We start from the raw sequence: 27,193 nt of genomic DNA, 5'->3' as shown, positions 1-27,193 counted from the left end.
TACAGATAGTAGCAGAACATTCAGCAGATTTTTAAAAAGTATTATATATATACACAAGTTTATAGCAAAATCTGTGATATTTTTTGAAAGAAGCAGCAATATAAGTTACGTAAGTTTATTTTATAATTATTCAAATGTGCATGTTTAAATTTTAACATTGTTAAAATGAATCCCTTTAAAATTCGAAATGTTAAAATCTCACGTGGGCGGAAACCGTTGTTTAAGTTATTACCACGTCAACGTACACGCATATTAAACTTGTTGCGTCAGAATAATCAAAGGGATAATAACACAAATAATGTACTGATAGATACTGTGATTGACCATTGTATTACTAAAAATCCAGTATCGCATGATTCTTTCATCAATGAAAGATCTGATATCAGTGAACAGTATAGTGAACTTTCTTCTGTTGTCAATGAACAATGTAACGTTTCTTCTTGTGGTCCAATGAATGTCGATAATTGTAATTTTTATCTACCAAAAAGAGACATTTTATCTACTAATGAAAGTGATTGCAATTCAAATGCAAAAGTAAATAGTTTCGATACATTTCAAAAATCTCTTGCAGAATCTTTTATACAAGGAAATCTTACACATACACAAGGGAATATAATTTTAAGGACGTTACGATCATTATCATATCTCTCGTATCTCCCAAAAGATTCTCGAACATTATTAAATACTCCGCGTAAAGGTCCTAATATATCTAAAGTTGATCCTGGAGAATATTTACATATAGGATTTGTGAAAGCTCTTATTAAAATTATGCAAAAAACACCATCGAACTTAATTCCACATATACTTAAAGTAGATTGGAGTACTGACGGTGCTAGATTGAACAAGTCAGGTAATATGCAAATCTGGCCGATTCAATGTTCCATAGCTAACATCACTAATTCTAAACCTGAAATTGTAGGGATTTATAAAGGACCAAAAAAACCATATAGCATTGATCTTTTTCTTCATCAGTTCATTGATGACGTTCTTCAAGTTGTTAGAAACGGTATTTTATTTCGTCAAAAACATATTCCAGTGATATTACGAGCCTTCATTGCAGATACACCTGCACGTTCTTGGATATTGAATCTTTTTGGACATACTTCCAGTAATCCGTGTTCCAAATGCAAAGTTACTGGTATTCGATGTGAGAACCAAATGGTCTTCATGGGCACAAATCATCAATTACGAACAGATGATGAATATGCTCAGCTCATTGATGAAGATCATCATAAAGGACCGAGTCCAGTAAGTCGTTTATCAATGGGTATGGTTTCCCAAGTACCTGTTGAATATATACATTTAATTTGTATAGGTGTTGTTAAAAAGTTATTGACTGCATGGATTACTGGAAAGTATGGAAAAAAAATGAAATTGTCTGGTCGAAACCAAAATTTGATTTCAAAAAGACTTCAACATCTTGCACAGTATTGTCCACGAGAATTCGCAAGAAAACCAAGATCGCTAGCTGATTATAAAGATTATAAAGCAACTGAAAGTCGTCAATTTATTTTGTATACTGGACCAATAGTTTTACAAGGTATTATGGAAGAACAAGGTTATATTCATTTTTTACTTTTGCATGCGGCAATTCGTGCACTATGTTGTCCATCAATTTCGCAAACATCGTTGCTTTTTGCAAAACTTGCTCTTCATAAATTTGTACAAAAATGTCCTCAATTTTATAAACATACTTTTCTCTCGTATAATGTTCATGCGTTGCTACACTTAGCACAAGATGTTGAATGGCTAGGTCCTCTTGATTCCTTCTCAGCTTTTCCTTACGAAAATAATATATCGTTTTTTAGAAAATATTATAGAAAACCTCATCGACCTCTACAACAATTTTTTTATAGACAAGCAGAAAAAGAAAACCGAGAAAAAATTAAACCTGTGACAGATTTAGATACAATTAAATTTTTTGGAAAACATAATAAAGGTCCTCTGCCTTTGGAACTTTCAGTGCATACTTTTCAATATAAAAAGCTGCGAAGTAAGAGCATTTTTATAAATGTTGATTCTTTAAGTGATAGATGTTGTGTTCTTCGTGATTCGTCAATATGCATTATATATAATATTTTTGAAGTAGAAAATTTACATCATTTAATAATTAAAAAATTTGAAATTGTCGAAGATTTTTATGATGTCAGTATCCCCTCTTCATTAATCGGTATATTTAAATGTTCCGTATTGAATAACAATTTCAGTGTTGTATCTATTCATGAAATTAAGGCCAAATGTTATTTCATGCCATGCTGGACAGTTAACAATGATGAGAGTTCAGATTGCAGTATTATTGAGAATAATGAGCCTATTGTTGGAAAATATATTGTTTTAATTCTACTCTAATCATAATATTACATATAATCACAATATTTATTATGTTTTTTATATTTCCGTCTTCTATTTTTTAACATGATGTATTTGTACGTGTTATGTATAGGTATTTCTTTACGGTTTGTTGCATGAGCACAGAGAAAATATTAGGAACTATTATAGAAATAAATATGGAATGCATGTTCCCAATTTTTTGCCATCATGTATCTTTGTAAGCTTTAAATTAAAATTCTATTAAAGTACTCTACTTGAAATTAATTAACGAATGTGTTTTGTTAATATTTTATTTCCACAAGGCTTAGTTTGCGAAAAACCTTTTATTTTCAATCGCTTATAACTCGTAAATTATTGAAAAGATTAGTGCTTCGATATTTTCACTGAGGAAAAAAACGTCTCCAAATGATCCCAGGAATCTGCTATTTACAGATTATAATACGGTAGGTCTGGGACACTGTATATTGCTATCTGTTCCTCTCTCTATTGGTAAATATTTTCCATTCTCTGTTCCTATTACTTGTACTTTTGCATTGTGTAACAGGCCTAATGCTTAATATTTATTCCTATTCCTAATATTTTCTCTATTGTACGCAGGATCTAACAATAAATATTATATTTTTATGTGTAGGAAAAATGTGTTTGATGTACAGTGCTTTATTTCTGTAATGAATTCTATGTACTTTCTTGAGTTGTTTATATGACTATATATTATATTAATGTTTAGTTATTAGTATAATATATATATATTAATATATATTAAAATATTTCTTTTTTATTTGATTTATTAAAATATTATTATCAGAATGGAAGCTGGGAGAAAAAATATTATTAAACGTCGACAACTTGGCCGTACTAACTTCGCATTGAATACGTATCGAACAGGACAATCAAAACGGTAAAACTATATACATATGTATATATAATAATTATTTAGCTATTTAGAATAATAACGTTTAATTAAAATAACGAAAATTTTTATTTATAGCTTAGGTCATCCTTCTCGTCAAATCGTACGGCCTAAAAAATATATGACTACTTCATCGTCAGATAAGGAGAAAGTTAAAAGAAATCGAAAGAACGATTGTGATCAATCTGATCAGACTATTGACATAGAAAATGATATTGACCAAATAAGATGTGAATTAAACCTGAATAAGGAAAACGAAGCTATGAGAGACAATAATGTCCTTACTGAACATGCCTCTCCTCCCATGATTAACAATTCACACCAATTATTGAATCCAGTTGCACAGTTTGCCAAATATAGTTTGCCAAATACCGCTGAAGCTTGCGAACAGCATGTAGTGCATCAAAAAACATATACTGAGTTGTTACCGCCAAGCTCTACATCAGTTTCAAAGGTGTATACAACTCAGAGTACATCTTTTCCTTCCACCTCAAATTCACACATGTATGAGTCTCAGATTGCAAGCGTTTCATATGAAAAGTCTCCTCCAATTTCTTCATTTTATGAACCTCCATAAAATGAGACACATCATTACCAGGTATTACGATAACATCTTTACAGATAGCTCAAATAAAATATAGATTATAGATTTCTTCAAAACATATTTTGTTTTTAACAGGAGCTGTCCACTCTATCCTTACCTACTTATTACGCAAAAAATAATTCTAATCAGAGTCATGGAAATAAATCAAAAGATAAAGAAGTAAGGTATGTATTCACTGCATATACATATTTAGGCATGCAATTATGTATATACATTTTTTTAAATACAAATATAATATATGTTTAAAAATTTTCATGTTATAGGTATCTGCACGAAAAATTGGATAATGTCTTAAAAGATTTTCAGTAAGTTAATTCTTTTAAAAAAAAACATGTTTTAATTAGCAGGAAATAAATATTTTGATTTGGAAAATAAATTTATCCTGTTTATTAATCCTTTTTGGTATAGTATTTCATATTAGATTCATTATATTTTTAACATAACGCAAATATATTAAAATGTCGTTACAAAAAAATAGTAAAATTTGATTTAAAAGCTCTGAAAACTGATTAAAAAACTATCTGGAAGATAGTTTTCTTTTTACTAACATTTTAATATTTTTGCATAATGTAAAAAATATAATTAATATTATATGAAATACTTTATCAAAAAGATTAATAAACAGGATAAATTTATTTTCCAAATAAAAATTCATCCATTTTACACTTTATTATAATGTCGTTTCACAAAAATTAACTTGAAATTTGTTTTTATGTAACAATAATTTTATATTCTTCTCAATTAATAAGCAATTATGTTCGCATTTATGTAAATGTAATATGTGCTTTAAAATTATTTCAGATTTTTACGCGAGGAATTAAATGAACATTATCGGTGAGTAAATACTTGAAAATAATTATATAAAATATTTTTGTGTAATATACATATCATACTATTTAAAGTCTCCTTTTTTAAAAAAGTTTTATCAATGTTTTTAATCAAAGAAGACTTTAATTGTCGGATTTTGTATATATATATATAATTTTTAATTTTAGACTATAAATTATAAAATTAGCATATTTGAAATAATTAAATTAAAAATAATTACATTGTATGTTTACAGAACTGTAAACAGTAAATTGGACAAGTTATTGCGCAAACAAGCCTATATAAACACCATGCCTCCCAAACCACCTTCATTTCCATTACAATCGGTGCAACAAGTGACAGATTTCAACAATATATCGGAACAAGAATACGAAAATGCGGTAAGTTTTTTACGAATTGAATCATGAAATTCCATAATAAAACGAATATAAAATCATTATTTAAAATAGAAATTGATATTGTATTTCAGGTCGAGTATTTACATTTTGTAGGCGGCTATACTCTACATGAAGCGGTAAAGTTTTGCATGAAAGAAGCGATAACTGACGATGTGATTCAACATTACTCGGCTTGGGGAGAGCGCGGAAATCTCCCATTGTTTGATACTAAATTAATTAAAGTAATATATGGTAAGTTACTTTGGCTTGTTAAATATACATGTTGCATATTAAATTGTATACAAATAAATTACGATTTAATTGCATGCACTAATTAAATTTTTAAAGCATACATTTTATAACACATGCACACATATACACACACACACACACATTGATTCAACACACAAGAATGAAATCAATGTATTATCTTTTTAATTTACAGACGCTGTATGTAGAAATTCACATTTTAAAAAACCGTTACGGGATGAATTTTTCTGAGAGGTGGGCGAGGCAGTACGTTTTGGAAAACAAAGAAAGCGAAATGTCGCAAAAAGAATAAATGAAACAGGAATAGGACGACGCCAGGCGGAAAATAACTTATTTGGTGAAGACGACACGCAAAGTGAAATGAACACAGACGATGCGGATGACAGTAATCATGAAAGCAATTGAATTGTTTTCTAATTATGTTGATCATATAAAAATTCTGTGAACTCTGTTAATGAAATCTGATAAACTTCTACAGTTTCTATAAAAGTTATGTTAAGAATTGTACGAGAGTTGTACTAAATTTTAATTTTATAACGTCTATAAAAGTTATGTTTTGTAATAGTTATGTATCTGTGAATTTTATATAATAGGCTTATTAATATTTTAGATAAATAAATATAGAAAAAAACAAATTTCATCAACATTATAAAAATAAAATTTAAAATTCATGTGTAAAACTCTTACTGGAATCTCTTAACAGAACTTCTATTAAACTTATAGTTTTCTAGAAATTCTGTTGAGAGTTTCTGGTAACATAAATTTTAAATTTTATTCTTATAATTTTTTTATGAAATTTGTTTTTTATATTTATTTGTTTATCTAAAATATTAATAAACCTATTATATAAAAATAAATATTACGTATGTGCAGTAGCAAAAGTACAAAAATTTTAATTACTAGCACTAATGTAATATATTTATAAAATATTATATATAAAATTATTTTTAAAATTCAGATGAAGAAATAAAAATAAATTAAAAATTAACGGATTAAATTTTTATTTATAAAAATAAAAAGTACAAATATACATCCAGTGAATACAAGCTGACAATAACATAACGTCAATGTTATATTTTTCACTTAGCGTATGTAACTGTCTTGTACGTAACAATTAAATTGAGTGAAGAATTATAACATTGATCTTATGTTATTGTTATTGGTTTGTATTTACTGGGCAGACAAAAATCCTGGAAAATTATTGCCTGCACGTTGTTATCAATGTGTTGTTAATTGCAGATAACAAATTGACAACAATGAATTAGTCAAGTTGTTGACAAATCTTTTATTAGTGGATAGTAATCGATGTTAACATGTTGCCATCAATTTGCCGTTCTTAGAATTAGAAATTCACATGAGCTCAATCCAAGATGCATAATGCTGTCGCACCTTGTCCCTAGTTTATCATAATTAGTTGCTTCAACGATTGTTAGCAACATGACTGCAACCTCACAGACAGTTGGTTATCTGGGTATACACAAACTAAATAATTTATAAATAATATTTTGTATTTAACATAACAATATATTAAATATTATTAAATAAACTAAAATAAAACCAATAAATGGAAATACAGAGAATTTTTTTAGTTATATACTTATCTAAAAATTAAACATAATGCTTAAAACATATGTCGATAGAAATACTATCCTTTAATTCACGTTTCAAATAATGTCAGACTTTATAGAACATTACAAAATTACTCTTTTATATGTTATAATCTGTATTCCAGTAAAATTTAATCTTTCTATACCGATTCTAGTATATTATTAATTAATGATTTAAAAATGAAAAAAAAATAAGTATATAATTTATATCGTTCAATTTTGAAGGTAAAGCAATATAAATGTGTAAATTACCTTGAAATTACAGGACTCATCCGATACAAAGTTTCTACAAGAAATGTTGGCTTTGGTAATTCTTGACACTTGAGCATAGAAACTAAAATTTGACAGCTTAACTCTGCCATGTGCCAAGGGTCTTTGCAAGACTATAAATTTGTGTAATAACATATTTTGGTTCACTTCATGTTTTCTCGATACTATTACAACCGAATCCTATAAATTAAATATTATCATTACATTAATTATTAATAAAATAAATGTGTTATATATTTAATAAACATATATAATTAACAATAATACTTAAAGCGCATGTCGATAGAAATACTATCCCTTAGTTCACGTTTTAAAAAATGTCAGATTTTATAGAACATTACAAAATTACCCTTTTATATTTTATAATCCATATTTCATTAAAATTTAATCTTTCTGTACCGATTCTAGTATATTATTAATTAATAATGATTTCAAAATAAAAGGGTATGCATAAAATTTATATCATTCAATCTTGAAAGTAAGTTATATAAATGTGTAAATTACCTTGAAATTACTTAAGAATTTATCCGATACAAAGTTCCTACAAGAAATGTTGGCTTTAATAATTCTTGACACTTGAGCATGGAAATTAAAATTTGTCAACTTTACTCTGCCATGTGCCATAAGTCTTTGCAAAGCTATGAACTTGTATAATAACATATTTTGATTCACTTGATGTTTTCTCGATGTCTTTACAACTGAATCCTATAAATTAAATATTATCATTACATTAAGACATTAATTATGTAATAAAATAAATGTGTTATATATTTATACATATACAGGGTGTCTCAACACCTTAATATAATATTTTATTAGTGTGTTTAGATGTAAAAGAGAGTAAAAAATTCTAATATAAATATGTTAAGACTGCAACAGTTTTTGAGTTGTAAGTGATCAAAATTTGTCAATGATATACACGCACTGAACTACACATATACATACGTACCGACTTGTCATTTATTATTAATTTTATTTTCAAAATAAGATTAGCAGAAAAAGATATCACACTAATTTGAAAAAATCAATAACAGATAACAGATCGATAGACGTCTATGTTTAGTTATAGGCTTAAGCATGCGAGTTCTATGCTATATCATTCAAATTTTAATCGTTTATAATTCAAAAACTATTGTAATCTCAACATTTCTATATTAGAAATTTTTACTCTATTTTACTTCTAGTAATATACACTACTAAAATATTATACAATGGTTGTGAGATATCTTGTAAATATATGTATATATGTATATTTAAATTTTTTAATATTTTAAAAAGTAAAAAGATGATTTAAAAATCATTTTTTGAGAGTTATTGGTTTTATTGATGAGTTTGATGGTCCGAAAATTGTTGGCAAAACACAATACTATCAATTGTTAAATTTATTTTAAACAATAATAGTCGTCATAGAATTCAAATCGTAGTATGAAATATTGAAATTGAGTGGATTAAATTTCACATAAAACCAAATTGAATAAATACATTTCAATAAATATACTTTTTATTCTCATTTAATTTAATATACAATAATAATAATTATAATGTTATTTTCTAATCTAATATTACTTTACAGGTTATTCATATTGATGAAGCAAAAGCTAAAAAAACGAAAGTACCAGAGTTTAATCAAGGAACTCTTCCTTACAAACTTATTATTTGTTCGAATACAATTTATTAATAATTTGGGTTCGTTTGATCTTAAAAAAATAATTCACGCAGTTCAACCTGAATTAATAGAACTATCAAATATTCCGGATCATTTGAATTCATGTGTTCATAAATAATTTTATTATTTTTCTTTTGCGTCTAAATTTTTTCATAATTCTCAATATATTATATATAATTTAATATTATTATATATATAAATTGTTCTAATATTTATGTATGTTTTCTTCTATTACATTTTCTTAAAATAAATACTTTAAATAAAATATTTTTCAGTTGTACGAGTATATATTAAAACAAGATTTAATACTTTCTCAAATAGTTTTAAAACTATTGGAACTGGATCAATCACCGATGGTAATTATAAATTAGAGATTCAAATTGCTGAGTTTGAACCAAATGATGGTTTCGAAAAGAGAGATAATATAGAAATAAAAGAATATGTGAAAAATTCAAGTAAATTATATTAAAATCTTTTAATTTCGTAATAGAATATTGTATCATTTTTTGTTAATTTTTATGAATTATGTAATTATTTTACAGATGACATCTTTTATCTTGATGTGGAAAAAGTTTGTGACATTAAATTAATAGGAAACCAAACGTTATCATTGGTACTATTATTACAAGATACAAAATCTATTATAAAAAGATCTTTTCCAAGAGAAGATGGAACTTTCGATTTGCCAACTAACAAGATTATTCGTAAATAATTTAAAAAGTATTTGTCATATTTTCAGTAAGTTTTTTGTTCTTTATTTTTAGTTTATAAATAATTAATTCTTAATTTGGACTTTGTCTAAAAATTATATTATATTACTTAACTCAACGGTCTTTGCAAAACTATCGAATCTACTGGCGAGATTTTTGACTGTAACTTGTATAATAACATAGTTTACTTGATGTTCTTTCAATGTCTATAGCTAAACCCTATAAATTGTATAATTGTATATTGTGTAATTTATCGGCAGGCCTATTATATATACTTCGTTTTCTGACATAATTTAATCAACATTAATTCTCAATTCCGATCATTTCACTTTTGACCTTTTTTGTATAATTCAAGTTCTAAAGATACAGGTCGAATCGCGATTAAAATTGATTAAATCGAAAACAAGAAACATATCCAAAAATAATTTTAGAAAATTTTAGAGAAATATCAGATTTTATAGAACATTACGAATTTTACTCTTTTATATTTTATAATCTGCGTTGCATTAAAATTTAATCTTTCTACTGATTCCAGTATTATTAATTAATAATGATTTAAAAATGAAGTAGTACGCATTAAATTTATATCATTCAATCTTGAAAGTAAGTTATACAAATGTATAAATTACCTTGAAATTACTTAAGAATTTATCCGATACAAAGTTCCTACAAGAAATGTTGGCTTTGATAATTCTTGACACTTGAGCATGGAAACTAAAATCTGACAGCTTAACTCTGTCATCTGCCATAGGTCTTTGCGAGACTATGAACTCATATAATAACATATTTTGGTTCACTTGATGTTTTCTCGATGTCTTTACAACTGAACCCTATAAATTAAATAGTATTATTACATTAATTATGTAATAAAATAAATGTGTTATATATTTATTAGACATATATAATTAACCATAATACTTAAAGCAGCACATATCAATAGAAATACTATCTTTTAATTCACGTTTTTTAAAAATGTCAGATATTTTATAGAACATTACAAAATTACTCTTTTATATTTTATAATCTGTATTCCAATAAAATTTTACCTTTCTATACAGATTCTAGTATATTACTAATTAATAATGATTTAAAAATGAAGGAGTAAACATAAAATTTATATCATTCAATCTTAAAAATAATATAAATATATAAATTACCTTGAAATTACTTCAGGACTCATCCATTATAAGGTTCCTACGAAGAAATTTTCGCTTTAGTAATTCTTGAGACTTCAGCACAGAAACTAAAATCTGACAGCTTAACTCTGCCATCTGCCACAAGTCTTTGCGAGACTATGAACTTGTGTAATAACATATTTTAATTTATTTGATGTTTTCTCGATGCCTCTACAACTTAACCCTATAAATTAAATATGATCATTATATTAATCATGTGTATAATGTGATAAATACATTATATATATGTTAAACATATGTAATAATTAAACATAATACTTAAAGCGCATGTCGATAGATATACTATACTTTACTTCACATTTTTTAATAATGTCAGATTTTATAGAACATTACAAAATTATTCTTTTATATTTTATAATCTGTATTCCATTAAAATTCTATCTTTCTATACCGATTCTAGTATAATATTAATTAATAATGATTTAAAAATGAAAGAATAAGCATAAAATTTATATTATTCAACCTTAAATGTAATATAAATGTGTAAATTATCTTAAAGTTACTTCAGGACTCATCCGATATAAAATTCCTACAAAAAATTTTTGCTATGTAAATTGTTATTTTGTAATTCTTGAGACTTCAGCACAGAAACCAAAATCTGACAGCTTAACTCTGCCATCTGCCACAAGTCTTTGCGAGACTAACTTGTATAATAACATATTTTGGTTCACTTGATGTTTTCTCGATGTTATTACAACTGAACCCTATAAATTAAATATCACCATTACATTAATCATGTGTGTAAAGTAATAAATATGTTATATAATATTTGTGAAACATATATAATAATTATATATGTTTCACAAATATTATAACCATAATAAAGCGCATGTCGATAGAAATACTATTTTTTAGTTCACATTTTTTAATAATGTCAGATATTTTATAGAACATTACAAAATTACTCTTTTAAATTTTATAATCTGTATTCCGGTAAAATTTAATCTTTCTATACTGATTCTAGTATATTATTAATTAATAATGATTTAAAAATAAAAAAGAATAAGTATATAATTTATATCATTCAATCTTGAAGGTAAAGTAATATAAATGTGTAAATTACCTTGAAATTACTTCAGGACTCATCCGATACAAGGTTCCTACAAGAAATGTTGGCTTTGGTAATTCTTGACACTTGAGCATGGAAACTAAAATCTAACAGCTTAACTCTGCCATCTGCCACAAGTCTTTGCGAGACTATGAACTTGTGTAATAACATATTTTAATTTATTTGATGTTTTCTCGATGCCTCTACAACTTAACCCTATAAATTAAATATGATCATTATATTAATCATGTGTATAATGTGATAAATACATTATATATATGTTAAACATATATAATAATTAAACATAATACTTAAAGCGCATGTCGATAGATATACTATACTTTACTTCACATTTTTTAATAATGTCAGATTTTATAGAACATTACAAAATTATTCTTTTATATTTTATAATCTGTATTCCATTAAAATTTAATCTTTCTGTATTGATTCTAGTATATTATTAATTAATAATAATTTAAAAATGAAGGAGTTTGCATAAAATTTATATCATTCAATTTTGAAAGTAAGTTATACAAATGTGTAAATTACCTTGAAATTACTTCAGGACTCATCCAATATGAAGGTTTCTACATAAAATTTTCGCTTTAGTAATTCTTGAGACTTGAGCACGGAAACCAAAATCAAGATTTCAACAAACTGATTTAATATATTGAAATGGAATGTAGATGTTAATAATTTTCGTCGCGTTTGCCACTTAATACCTATATTAAAAATCAAGATAACACAAAATAGTACGATAAAATATAAATGATATTATATAATTACTATCCCTGTTTCATATTTAATTGTGCAAGCATTTCTCAAGTAATATTATTTATCTTAAATTTATTTTTTTATATCGCATTTTTTTATAATTTTAAAAATTTTCTTCTCTTGAAATCTTTACAAAATATCATCGTAAGATTATCTAATTAGATTAATTAAAACTTTACAAATTTGCATATATAGAAAAAAATTTATTAAAATTTATTATTAAATGTCTATTATGTGACGGTGTTTAATTGAAAATATCTTTTTCTTTAAACTGAAACATCTATTAATTCAAAATACACGTACATGGTGAAAATTAATCTTCGATATTATGACGTTAGCAATTTTTTAATAAAATTTTTATAAGTTATCAGTTTAAAATGAAGAAATTATAAATGTTTACACCGTTTAAGATAATATTCAAATTTAATTATAAAATTACAGTGGAGACAGGCGATCACGTTACCTGTGCTAGTGAGAAGACCTGTACCGAACCAAGGAAGTAAATTGTTATATAGACGACTTTTCTCGATGTGTTTGATGCTGCTTAGTATTATCTGAAATCACCGAAAACATGTTAAGACAACACACGTTTGATAGTCAGAGGTTATCTTAAGAGGCAGAAAAAATCTATTTTGATTAAAAATCATAAACAACATTATATTTATCTGAGAAAGTAAGAATAATAATAAAATCATATTAGAAAATGTGGCTTGAAATTTAAATTGATTTAAGATAACCATATTGTTTTTGTTCAATTTTTTTTAAATCGAGGTATCGATATTATTATTGTTACATAAAAGGATAAAAATTTTTATTAGAAAAGTGTATATGATCAATCAATCGTTCTAACGCTAAGTCGATTTTTTCAAAGTTGCTTCACACAGTAAGAGAATAATGAAAAAAAATATTCTTCTCTAATTTTAACTTATTGTTAGATAACATAACCAATGTTCATCAAAATTGGAGGAGATATTTGTGTCACTTTCTTCGTCAGAATCTTTATCTCTCGCTCTCTCTAATATATTATAGAATTTTACTTAATAGAGCACATAGAGGAGTTCGATGCAGGATGGAGAACGAAAACAATAAAATTTTAACTTACAATTAGTATAGCTCTTGTTTAATCGATGACAGTCTGTCGTCATCATTTTATGCTTATTTCTTAGTCAGACTATCAATAAAAGTATATCCACACACATTTACAATACGCATAAGAAAATTGATTGGTCCATAAATGTATGCATAATAAACCAATCAAGTTTCTTATGCATACGCTTATGCAAGTTTGTGTAGATATAGGCTTAAAGTTCAATAGTTAGTTCCAATAAAATCATCATCTTACAACTGTTACGAAATGATAGTAGCATATTAAAATAGATAAAGATTGAATAGAGATAAGAAAGCTTCAATTGAAAAAATCTCGTAGCTAATTAAAGTTATTGCTCTATATTAACAGTAACATACCTCTCCTAAGTCGAGGTGTACTTGAAGAGTGTATTTGAATGTAATTGGAACACCTACTACGCAATGACGTGATTCCTGATGAGAGACGCGGCTCCTCGAGGCTCGCCCGCCCTGGCTTGATTGTCGCACGCGAGGATCTCCTCGTGGAAACTCTCAGAACGAAACACGATGCGCGAGTAGACGAGACAGCGGCGAAGTTCGTTGCCGTCCTTAGACGGGTTCGGACGTATCTTGTTGCGCTATTACACATTATTTTTTAAAATATAAATGAAATTAATTATAATATAAATTTTCTTTTACCCGTTAATAGCTGTAAGACGTACATATATATTCGTCGGGGCCAAAATCAATAGAAAAAGAAGCGGCGAAATACAGGCAAGGCCTATATACGCCATTTTCTTCTTCTTCTACTGATTTATGGCATGGCTCTTACAATTAGCCGGGTATCTGCCCACTTTATGGCCAGATTGAAATAATAAGAGAATTAAAATAATGGAAGTAAATATAAATACGTAAAATAGTGATAAAAGAATCATAATAATTTAAAAAATATAAGAGTACTTACAATTAATAAAAAAAAAAAAAAAACGCGTAATAAAAGCGCAGAAGAAATACGTCCGCACCCGTCCAAGGACGGAAAAGAAAACGGAAACGAACGCAAAATTCGTCATTCATCCATTTCCGACAAATCGCACACTAGCGCACCGTGCGGCGAAACTTACGAATCTTTCGGGCGTAGAGAGCCTCCTATGAAGAGAGTGGCAAACTCACGCGATCACGTAACCCCTCTATTTGATTGATTCTATAAAATAGAGCTACGAATATTCATATTATTCTCAGTTTTTCGTGTTTCGTGCACATTATAAAATGCCCAAAAGAAGTTTTAACGTCTCTATCTTAACGTCTCTATTTTCTTTTAACGGTTCGTGTAAAAAAATATCATTTATATTTATATATCATCATCTAAAGAAATAAATATTTTCCTTTTACACTATTTAACAATGACTGAACACACGAAACATATGCGACATAAACATGAATATGGGCAGAACATTACACACAATTATTAATTATTAATTATTAATTACACACAATATATATATATATATATATATATATATATATATATATATACTTACTTTTTTTCATTCGTCACTGCTTCATCTTATTTATGCCTTCTTTTTTATAAATATATTATTATTTTCTACTAAATCTTGCGTGACACGACACAAGCTCTTAAGAAATATTATAACACATACCGAGATCACTACACATTTAACCTTTATCACGATACGAACTGTCATTAATATAACCGCGATCAAGTTCGCCTCGTACCTCGATTTCGACCGCCAATCACGTACGCGGAAAAGCGGCAACAATACGAGCGATATAACAAGCACTTCAGGGTACAATTGCCTTTTTTTATTATATACTAGCACGCAGCGCGCGCTAACGCGCGCGCTTTCTTCGATCATTACTTAAATTTAAATAATATAAAAAATTAAACAAAATCAAATGGTAAGTAAGCGATTAGTTATGATCTATTCTAATTGATTTGGGATCAACCTAATGAATTTAACTTCATCTTTGAGCTTGTTTGAGTGCATTTTCATCAAAAATTAACTCCAGCTTGATTATTTCGTTCTTCAAGTTATATGATAGGCATACCAATCTACTGTCATATATGAAAAAAAAACATTTCTTTTTGATAATGTATCAATTTTAAGACTTAATGCGATTTGATAGTATCCAACCAAGCCCAAAAATAATTTAAAATCAATCCCATCCCGCTTAATTAATATTCACCCTTAATTAACTGAAGATTATAATAATTGTATTAAAATGAATCTGATATAACTTGAATAACGAAATAATCAAGATAGAGTAAAAATTTTGGTAAAAATGCACTCAAACATGCAAAAGATGAAGTTAAATTGATCAGATTCTTCCCGAATTAATTATCATAATTAATCAGCTAACTAAGGGTGAATTTCTAATTATGCGAGAAGTTTCTCTATTTAAATTATATGATATGCCTATCGATTTATTAATTTATATAAAAATAAAAACCTTTTTTTGACGATGGATTAATTATAATTGAAACATAATGCGATTTGACATGACTCAACTACACCCAAAAATAAGTTCAAATCAATCCCATCTTGTTTAATCAATATCTATATCACATAATTTTAATGGAAAAACTTATCGCTTAATTAATATTCACCCTTAATTTTTTGGTTAATTATGATAATTGATTTGAATTCAATCTAATCAATTTAACTTTATCTTTGTGCTTGTTTGAGTGCATTTTCATCAAAAATTTAACTCCGGCGTGATTATTTCGTTATTCAAGTTATATGATGCCTATCGATTTATCGTTCTATATAAAAATGAAAACACTTTTTTTAACGATGGATCAATTATAAGACCTAATGCGATTTGATAATATCCATGCCCAAACATAATTTAAAATCAATCCCATCTTGCTTAATTAAAATTTACCCTTAATTAGCTGAAGATTATGATAATTGTTTCAGGATAAATATGATATAACTTGAATAACAAAATAATCAAGCTGGAGTTTAATTATTAATGAAAATGCATTTAAACATCCACAAAGATAAATTTAAATTGATCAGATTTATTCCAAATCAATTATAATAATTAATCAGCTAATTAAAAGTGAATATTAATTAAACGAGATGGGATTGATTTAAAATTATTTTTGAGATTGGTAGGGTTCTATCAAATAGCATTACATCTTAAAATTAATCCATCGTTACTAAGAAATGTTTATATTTCTATATAAAATGATAGATCGATAATAAGCTTATCATAAAACTAATGAAATAATCAAGCTGGAACTTAATTTTTTATGAAGATGGACTCAGATATGTTATATATTCCTTTTCTCTCTCTCTCTCTCTCTCTCTCTCTCTCTCTCTCTCTCTCTCTCTTCCTTTTCTTATTTTCTTTTTTCTATATTTCGCCTTTTCTGATTTTAAATCTTCCTTTATTTTTTCTTCATCTTTTTTCCTTTTATTTCTTTTCTTCTTTCTATCTCTTTCTATTGCCTATAACAAAAACGTAAATAAAACGTAAATAATAATATAATATAATTATGTTATAATAATTACAAATACAATAATAATATTATACTTTTATAAAAAAAAGAGATATGAATTAAAATTGATATCCCTTTGTGCAAAACAAATTTTTGTAAATGTTTCAATCTTTTTTAAAAGAAAAAAGAGCATTATTGTTAATTCTCTATTTATACTAAATGAGAATTTAACAAATCAATACGCACTGTAATTTCACTATCAGTATTTACAACTATTACGCCAGTTCTATGAGCGATGACGATCGGTCTGTTCTTCTGTGATTCGGGTGTTTTTAATTTTACCACCGAGTACAGTTTGTTAGCATCTACCGCCATGAGCCATACGTTACCGAATTCGTCCGAGATAAATAGATTTCCTTCCGACGTCCAAGACGAAGACACAATTCTGTGTTCCGAAACTGGCACATCCACGTGACGTATACTCACGATTTTCGAGCACGTGGGTACTTGACAGATAGAAAGCGTGCCGTCGACGATTCCGAGTTGCAATATCAAAAACGGAGGATTCGGCAAACAGCTAATAAAATTATTAATTCCACTTTAATTGCACTTTTTTTCCACTTATTTTTTACATCATCATTACATCATTTACGTCCATACATTCATTATAATAATTGTTTTAAGATGAATCCGATATAACTTAAATAACGACATAATCAAGATAAAGTTAAATTTTTGTAAAAATGCACTCAAACGTGCACATAGATGAAGTTAAATTGGTCAAATTATGCCTAATTAATTATCATGATTAATCTGCTTATTAAGGTTGAATATTAATTAAGTTATATATTTCTCTATTTAAATTATATGATATAGATATTAATTAATCAAGATGTGATTGATTTTAAACTATTTTTGGCATGTTCAAATACAATCAAATCACATTAGGTGTTAAAATAAATCCATCGTTAGAAAGAAATGTTGTTATTAAAATATTCTTCCTTTATTAGCTGAAATCTTTGATAATTGTTTTAGAATGAATCTGATATAACTTGAATAACGAAATAATCAAGTTGGAGTTGAATTTTTAATAAAAATGCACTCAAACACACACACACACACACACACACACACACACACGCACACACACACACACACACACACACACACACACACACACACACACACACATGCACAAAATGGAGTTAAATAAATCATATTCGTTTTAAATCTCAAATTGATCCATCGTCAAATAGAAATGTTTTTATTAATACAAAAATCGATATATCTCTAGGCATATCATATAATTTTAATAAAGTAATAATTAAGCTAAAACGTAAATTTTGATGAAGATGCACTCCGACATGTCCAAAGATGAAGTTATTTAGATTAGATTTATCCCATATCAATTATCATATTTAATTGACAAATTAAGTGAGGATATTAATTATGCGGAATGGGATTTATTTAAAATAATTTTGAGGCGTAGTCGGGTCATGTCAAATTGCATTATGTTTTAAAATTAATCCATCGCCAAAAAAATGATTTTATTTCTATATAAATCGATAATTCGATAGGCATATCAAATAATTTAAATAGAGAAACTTCTCGCTTAATTATTATTCACCTTTAATAAGATAGTTAATTATAATAATTGATTTGAGATGTTTCTGATAAATTAAACTTCATCTTTGTGCATGTTTGAGTGCATTTTTATCAAGAATTTAACTCCAGCTTAATTATTTCGTTATTCAAGTTGTATCCCAGCAAACACGGGTATATAACTATTATATTGTCATAATAAAACGAAATGTAACACGCAATATAACACAAAGGTATAAGGTTATATACACGTTAGTAGTAATTTCCTACTCATATATATTACAGCTATATAACATTTAATGTAACATGTAAATAACGTGTTATATAATTTTCTTCAAAATTATATAATACTTACATAACATGTACAAATATTAGTTAAAAATTTATATAACTGTAATGTAAATTATAAGAATTATGTTATAAAACTTATATACTTTTGTTACTGAATAGTTATATATATATATATATATATATATATATATATTGAGAATAAAAATTTTAATTATTGCATACTTGTTACAAACGCAAATACTATAAATATTAAATTATTTAACTAATTTCAAGCAAAACTAAAGAACATTTTGATTAATTTTGCATGGAATTAATTTAAAAATTTAATATTTATATAATATTCGCGTTTGTAACAAAAGTATATATACAATTAAAATTTTTATTCTCAAATGGCTGATATATATATTAATAAAAGGTATAAATTATATTTGTTTTTATATAAAGTTTCTTTTATTCATTATTCATTTTTGAATATATATGTAATATATATATTAATACATATAGACTAATTTTGTACATATTAGACTTTTTAGACAAAAACATAAATATAAATAAGAATAAAATCTATAAGAACTAAAAATTTGTACTATATTTTTATAGATTTTTCTATAGACAAAAACAAAATGATAATAAAATGATAATCATATAATCAGTAACTTGCACGTAATTAATACAAAACGAAAATGAACATACTTTAAAAATGTCAACTTAAATTTATCGGAAACGAAAATAAAATCTATAAGAACTAAAAATTTGTATTCTATTTTTAGATTTTTTTGTAGACAAAAACTTATTTATGCTTATGAAGATTTTGTATAATTTTTTCTTAAGCATCTTGTTAATTTTAAGTGATGTATGTTTCTCAACATAATAACTATTATCATGTCAATTATTTGTGAAAGTACGTTCGCGCACAATACCGTTTCTCATTCCTTTCATATAATGAGTTCGTTGGCCTGTAATATATTCGTTTCCGTTTGAATTATTGCGATCAACATAGTCTCAAGCTTGAGCTGTTGTTTCAAATTTTCATAAATCCTTTTTAGAATATGCAACTCGTGTTTTAGTCCTCCTAAATATCACAAACAAGTGTTATCACAATTAGCTATCCTATAGTAATACATCTCGGTTATTTTATCAGTAATTATCGTAGTATTAATCTTCAGTCTTTCGCGATTCACTTTTTTAATTACTTTCATCATTATTTTGTTCACGTTCGACATCTTTTCCTTTGTCTTCTCTCTGTTTCCGTTGTTTTGCAAAACGCAGCCATTCCGCTGCTATATTATCAAACTCGGCTTCCGTGAAATTGGAATGTTTAAAAATAATTTCTCCTGGAAAAAAATATATTATAGAGTTAATAAAATATAAAAAAGTTTTCGATAAATAGGTATGTTTAAATAATATATAGAACATACTTTTCACAATTTTAATAAAATATAGGTTAGAGACTTTAAAATTATTACGGATGCCTTTCCATGAGCAACTTATAGCACATTCATTGGAAAATATTTTGGAAAGAATGCGATGAATAATATCGCGAGGATTATTTCCACCAATTCTTAACAGAAATTGTTTCTATAAACAGAAATAAACAATTAGAAAACTTTCCATATTTTATTATAGTAAGACTATTTGTATGTCGTATCACAAAACAGTTGTGTATATTAAAATAAAAATGCTATTGAAACTTACAAATTGCGTCACTGCTTCGTTGGTCTCGTGCAACAGCAAATCAAAATTACGTATGTTTTCAACCGTTTGTAGGGGTAATAGTTCAGCAATAAGACTAGTCTCGCTGCTCTTCGTTAAAACTGGAGCCTGGTTCCTTATAACATCTTCAATTCGCTGTATCCGTTCTTTTATATCTTGCAATATTAAATTAGATGTGGCTTGGGAGCGTATTATTTCTTTCAGGTTTCTTTCTGCAATGTAATGAATATAATGTTATATATATATATATATATATATATATATATATATATAATATTGATGCTTGTGTTGACTTGTGTTGCTAAATGGGCTGCTTTCGCGAAATTAAAATGATCCGTGCGCTGTAATTGGTCAAATCTGAAATTTCATTGCATCTTATTGATATTTCAAATTTGACCAATCACAGCGCACGGATCAGTTTAACTTCTTTTATACATGTAGCTATTACTAAATTAATAGCCATATGTATATATTAATACATACTTATTTTTATATTTGAGTCCTCTAGATATCCTTTCATTTCTAGATTTCCTTCAGATAATGGAGCAGATAATAAAGCACCGTCTACAATATTAAGACATTAATATATTATACTATAACTATAATTATTACAATAACTATAATTTTTGTTCATTTCAATAATATGTATACCTTGCAATATTATGGGGAATTCAGAAATATTATATATTTTCTCACTGGATTCAAAACTTGAACTGGAATTTGTGCAAATCTTTTTTTTTTCTGGAAATATATATAGTTTTATAATAATAAAAATATATCATAATAATAATACTAAATACACTACATAATATACATACCATAAGATTGTGAAAGTGGAAAGTTATTCATATCATTTTCCTTTTCTTCATTATTATTGCATATGTGTTATAGTTTAATCTTAAGTTGTCCGGACAGGCTGGAATAGTAGAAACTATATTCATACTAATTGGTTTCTCTGTAAAAAAATATTATTTTTTAAACATTTTTCCTGTAAAGCCTTATGTCCACGATGCTAGAAATCGGTCCTAGTTCTCGGACCGAGAAATGTGTAGCCAATAAATATGCAGTTTTTACGGAAAGGCAGCAATTTCATTGGCTACACATTTCTCGGTCCGATTTCTAGCATCGTGAACACAAGGCTTTATAGACTAAATTTCGTACGCATCACTCTCTATCTTACAAAAGATCCCGTACAAAAACGAGATAACTTTATCTGTAGAAATTTTTAATATTTAGAAATATTTTATATTTGTAATTATTAATAAATATGATAATAAATTTGAACTCTATATACTCAAATATGTACATTTTTAGTAAAATAAAGGATGCAAATATATTTAAATTAAATTTTATTTTAAATAAAATAAAAAATCAAGAGACTAATGCATAATTATAATGTACTGGATATCTGACTGTTCCTATACGTCCGCTCGTGTACAAATAGCGATTAAGTCAAACTAAACATAAAAGTCCTCTGTTCTAAATTCATTTTACAAATAACTACGTATTATTTAGAGTTATTAAATAAAAAAGAACGATCATATACGATTATTTACAATCTTCTTAAATTAATAACTCAAATTTTTATATGGTTATTTGCAAAATGATACAGGACTTTTGTGTTTAGTTTGACTTAATCTATCTGCACACGAGCAGACTTACGGGGGCAGTCAGACACCCTGTATACTAAATATAATGAAACAATTTCTTATAATACATACTTTTATAAGTTTTACATGATCGAGACACATAATTTTCCTCTTCTTCGCTGCTAAATCGATTATAAGAAATGCGTTGCCTTTTACCACGTCTCAACCTATCTTCATCAGTTGTTTCATAATTAGAGTCAGCTGCACTTTTCCTTGCAGCTTCTAAAGATGCTATAAAAACAAAAAGTTGATATCTACATTAATCTATGCGTGGGCGTATGAGTTAAGGATAATAATACTAATAATAACAACAATAATAATATATTCAATTTTAACTTATATGATCTAATAATAATGTAATATAATAACAAGGCATATATACTCAAGATATGAATCCATAAGTACTTACTGCAGTATTTTATGACTTCAACTTCATATAGGTTCCAAGTTTCTACATTCGGGCTTGTATAATTGGCTATCAAAACTTTAGCATTAATTTTCCGTGGCGGCCAATAACACAACTGATTATTGTCCTCGCGTGTAAGCCACGATATTGGCACCTCGGAGTATAAACTGTCTGTCAGAAATTTGACAACTGCATATGTCTTTACTATAAATTCGCCCTGATTTTCCATTTTTCAATATAATCTGTAAAAGGAAACAGTATATTATATGTATAGTATATTGCAGTATATAAAATTATTTCACAAATTAAAATATATATATTTCATGACATCAACTATGGCTGCTTTCGCGAAAAATCAAAATGATCCAAATTAAAATAATCCGTGCTGTGATTGCTCAAATCTGAAATTTCATTGCATCTTATTGAAATTTTATTCAATGAAGTTCAGATTTGACTAATCACACGAATTATCTTAACCTGATTATTTTGATTTTTTGCGAAAGCAGTCTATATTATATTGGCAAATGCAAAATTAAAAAATTAAATATTAATATTAATACAGCATACTTGAAAACACTTAACTCACCTTACAAATATTCGTTCAATATAGATAAAACTTGCAAATTTCCAAGTATATAAGTTAGCATTACTTCTCATACAGTACAGATGATTGCAGTAACATTGCAGGAGCGTTGCAGTTCAGGGTTGGCCGGAAAAGTCCAGTGGGTGGAAAAAACCATGGTAAATTCCGGTTTTTACCGTCCCGGATTTTATTCAATGGAATAAATAAACTGGCAAAAATAATATTACATTAAAATATATTTATATAACTTTATGAAAAAATTTGTTTTAATTAATAAATCATATTAATCACTATAATTTAAAAAAAAACGAGAGAAATATAAAGTCCTTTTTTATTCAATATATGAAATACATTTTTTTAAAACTTTGAAGATATTACTAAAGTTTATATTAATTTTTGGTCTAATGAAAAAAAAACATAATACACAAAATACTAATATGCAAAATTAAAAATTTTTACCATATATTTATTCAAAAATTTATTTAATTTATCGTTTTTAGAAAATGCCAGTTTTTGCCGGTTTTTTTCCGGAAAATACCGATTTTTACCACTGGCATGGACTTTATCAAAAAAATATGGAATTTTGCCAACCCTGTTGCAGTTACATTGAATGTAACTACATTGAATGTAACAAGGTTCCTGCAATGTTACTGCAATCATCTGTGCTGTATAGCTCAAGACAAAAAGGAATACATTACAATGACTTACATTTTATTCACAATCTATTTTTAGAATTATTTATCAGTAAAGCATATAAAAATACGAAACATACAAAAAAATACGAATTCATAAAAAATTTACAGCGCGCATCTAATTGTTAGTATGAAGAAGCGGAATTGTAATATAAGAATCGACCTGATCTATATTTTTCAATATTAAACATTTTTTTTTAATTTTAGTGAGTGGAATTGTTATAATTTCTGAAGCAGTTGTGTTTAAAATGACATATATACCTAGTTTTTCTGAAGCACATGGCACAGTGAAAAGAGATTTTGGATTTAAAAAACGTTTTGCACGAAAGAATAATGTACTGTCCTCTTTAACTACATCCAAAATAAAAACTATAGAATTATCATCAAGTACAGCACACTTATCATTTTCTGTTATTGCAATTTTGAAATTTTCATATTGAACACACGAAATTTTATTTTTACTATAAACAACAATCGGATAGTGTATGATGGAACTCGGTATAATTGGTTGCTGTAATTCTTCAAATAGGCGATTTGATAATTCTTCTAAAGGCTTTCCACATTGATGCAATTTTTTTTTAATCTTCTGCATATTATTTTCATATTTAAAGCAACTAAAATTGTCAAGAGAACCAAAAGTTTTTACATCATTACTAATATGAATAAGATTATGAACATTATGCGACAGATATTCTTCACCATAAATAGTCCCGTAATTAGAAACAAACCATAATAATAACGAATGTGCATAAGTTACAATTGTCGTACATATTTGTGGATCAGCCATTATTCTTATCGCAACACTAAGGGAAAGAAAGTGATTATACCAAATCGGAGGAATGGTTGACTTTAAAATTACTATTCCAGTATATAACAAAAATTGACGCAATTCCGTAGCTTTCCATTTATCAATATCAACTAAAGGTCGAGGTTTTCTTGCAAATTCAGAAGGAATGCAATGTCTCATATTCATTAAATGTTGCGAAATTAAATTAATATTTTCTACACGTAATCTGTTATTTCTATTTCCTTTTATCCATAATGTCAACAATCGTTTTGTAACACCCAAGCAAACAAGGTGCATATAATCGAGCGGAATTTGTGAAATCATCCCGATGGAAAGCTTTTCCAATATAGAATTGCCTGTGTGATGTTCAATTTGAGTTCGATTTTTAAATGAGTCATCTGTACGTAAAGTATTGTTAATTTCAGGAAAAGTTACTCTATTCATTACAAAGTCACCTTCTTGTATACATTTCGAACATGAAAAATATCCTGTGTGACCTTTCGTATAAGTGATGAATGATTTGGCTGGAGCATCACACAGTATTGCCTTAATACTAACTTTATATTTATTGTTAAAAACAGTTATGCCATTTTCGGAGAGAAACAAAAATTCGTTAACAAAACCGGAGAGAAAATCATTTGCATCGTTTGGTTTACACATACCATGATACACACCAATAACAAATGGCAATGTAGGAATACTAATATTTTCAATCGATCCCATTATAGGCCATAATTGGCTACCAGAACTTTTTGAAATTGGTAAACCATCTATATTTATGTTTATTTTAATTTCATCTGTCTTAATAAATTTCTATGGATCGTTTTAGAGCAGAATTAAGACCGAAATGTACATACCGACCATTACCCATACATTTAATATTTATTGACGCGTTACGTGGTGTATGAACTAAAACTCTAACATCACCAGGTAATTCTACATGACCATGTTTTCTTAATATTTTAAGTAATTCGTTAGCAGTACTGTGAGATATATTATGATTTATAATTAATCTTTGTAAATCTTCCCGTAAGCTTTGCTTGTTGTCTGTTAATGCAATATTATCTTGTAAATCAGTATTTTCATTGTTTTTAAATGGTGACTCTAACTCTACTGATGATTCTGATGATTCCTCCGATTGGTATATTATATCTTCAAATAATATATTATTGTTACAAAAAATTTTATCAGAATTTACGCTTTTTGCCGCTTCTTCTACTATATTATTATCTACTATATTATTATCTACTACATTATTATCTACTATATTATTATCTACTATATTAGATGATACATTCAGTAAAACATCCGGTAAAACGGATTCTAATGAAATATTACTATTATGTGAAGTTTGATTAATAATTTGATTCCTTCGTCTTTGTGATAAATACCTCACATCTTTAGGCATGCTGACTATAGGATTGTGCTTACACAAGTATTAGCTAATTATACCTAAATAAATAAATATTAAAAGCAAATTATTAAAGTTGTTTTTTAAATTTCGGCTAAATCTATTTCATTTTAAAAAGTTTTAACACAATGCAATTTCGTACTATTTTATTCAAAATTATTGTTCTATCATCTGAATTTACTTTGTATCGTTTAAATGTGTTTTTCTCGAAAACAGTAAACTTTTACAAAAGTATCTTTTTTTTTAGAAAAAGATGTGGAGAATCTGAGGGCTATTCTATAATAGGTTGAAAATATTCTCGTTGACAGTTAATAGTTGTCGATTAACCAATGAGCTGACAAGTTGCTTTGCTATAATTGGTAAATCGGCATTTGTCAACTGGCATCGAGGACATTTGTAATTTATTGTGGAATGATCCTAAAAAAAACTTAAAAATATAAAAAGTTTTGTAAAAATTTTATCTGTTAAAAGGCTTAAAGGTAGTCCATCTCTGGCTCTATGATATGATATAAAGGAATTTTACACGCTATTTTAAAGACCTTTACTTATAATATAAAGTAATTATTATAAATTATTAAAATCCACAGAGTAATATAAGTTATTTGAGAAAAATACTTTTCAAATTTTAACTTCAAAGACAAGTATCTCGATAAAGATGCATTATAAAAAAAATTTATAAATTTATGAGATTAGTTTTACATATTCGCTACAAGAAACATTGCCCACTTTTAGTGAAACACCCCGCATAAACACAATATATATGTGTACATATAAATATACATGCAATATACAAGAGATCATACTTACCTATAGGCTTTACGTCTATCTAGGTGCAGAGATGCGCAGAGAAATCTTTTCTCTCTCTCTTTCCTTGTACTAAAGGAAGTAATCGTCCTTCTAGATGCAGAGATATGCAGAGAAATATTGTCCCTTTCCT

The 27,193-nt window shown here is 27.0% G+C and overlaps 3 protein-coding genes, 2 long non-coding RNA genes and 1 pseudogene across 8 annotated transcripts; 2 read left to right on the top strand and 4 right to left on the bottom strand.

Moving 5' to 3' along the window:
• Positions 1-450: 450 nt before the first annotated feature.
• Positions 451-2,412, top strand: LOC145933841 (uncharacterized). The gene has a single exon (XM_083033834.1). It carries the CDS (start codon positions 451-453, stop codon positions 2,347-2,349), a length of 1,899 nt encoding a protein of 632 aa, XP_082889960.1. The 3' UTR covers positions 2,350-2,412.
• A 16-nt stretch (positions 2,413-2,428) lies between these two features.
• Positions 2,429-5,954, top strand: LOC145933839 (uncharacterized; annotated as a pseudogene). Its single transcript, XR_014424932.1, has 8 exons — positions 2,429-3,229; positions 3,320-3,800; positions 3,921-4,009; positions 4,109-4,150; positions 4,647-4,679; positions 4,909-5,053; positions 5,143-5,302; positions 5,496-5,954. The product of XR_014424932.1 is annotated as an uncharacterized LOC145933839 (transcript).
• Positions 5,955-7,793: 1,839 nt separating this feature from the next.
• Positions 7,794-10,795, bottom strand: LOC145933883 (uncharacterized). The gene is made up of 3 exons (XR_014424942.1): positions 10,731-10,795; positions 10,203-10,403; positions 7,794-7,902 (listed from the first exon to the last, which is right to left on the bottom strand). It is a non-coding gene; the product is annotated as an uncharacterized LOC145933883 (long non-coding RNA).
• Positions 10,796-11,331: 536 nt separating this feature from the next.
• Positions 11,332-14,290, bottom strand: LOC145933881 (uncharacterized). 3 transcript variants are annotated; one of them, XR_014424939.1, is made up of 5 exons: positions 14,056-14,290; positions 13,055-13,145; positions 12,367-12,539; positions 11,833-12,033; positions 11,332-11,473 (listed from the first exon to the last, which is right to left on the bottom strand). It is a non-coding gene; the product is annotated as an uncharacterized LOC145933881 (long non-coding RNA). The 3 variants fall into 3 exon arrangements; XR_014424940.1 differs by having other exon boundaries at positions 14,113-14,290; XR_014424938.1 differs by lacking the exon at positions 14,056-14,290 and adding an exon at positions 13,694-13,819.
• Positions 14,291-16,931: 2,641 nt separating this feature from the next.
• LOC145933838 (uncharacterized) lies at positions 16,932-17,759 on the bottom strand. Its single transcript, XM_083033831.1, has 3 exons — positions 17,755-17,759; positions 17,369-17,699; positions 16,932-17,132 (listed from the first exon to the last, which is right to left on the bottom strand). Exons 1-3 carry the CDS (start codon positions 17,757-17,759, stop codon positions 16,932-16,934), a joined length of 537 nt encoding a protein of 178 aa, XP_082889957.1.
• A 2,135-nt stretch (positions 17,760-19,894) lies between these two features.
• On the bottom strand, positions 19,895-26,959 carry LOC145933837 (uncharacterized). The gene is made up of 10 exons (XM_083033830.1): positions 25,773-26,959; positions 25,589-25,615; positions 22,450-22,608; positions 21,607-21,683; positions 21,380-21,458; positions 21,212-21,292; positions 20,711-20,940; positions 20,434-20,593; positions 20,209-20,349; positions 19,895-20,087 (listed from the first exon to the last, which is right to left on the bottom strand). The coding sequence occupies exons 1-10, from the start codon at positions 26,251-26,253 to the stop codon at positions 19,951-19,953; spliced, it is 1,572 nt and encodes a 523-aa protein (XP_082889956.1). The 5' UTR covers positions 26,254-26,959; the 3' UTR covers positions 19,895-19,950.
• Between the last annotated feature and the right edge of the window lie 234 nt (positions 26,960-27,193).

Source organism: Prenolepis imparis, unplaced genomic scaffold, assembly GCF_030444845.1.
Source record: "Prenolepis imparis isolate NDT839.2.m4 unplaced genomic scaffold, iyPreImpa1.0 SCAF_3, whole genome shotgun sequence".
Lineage (NCBI taxonomy): Eukaryota > Metazoa > Arthropoda > Insecta > Hymenoptera > Formicidae > Prenolepis > Prenolepis imparis.
This window is presented reverse-complemented; position numbering and strand designations above follow the sequence as displayed.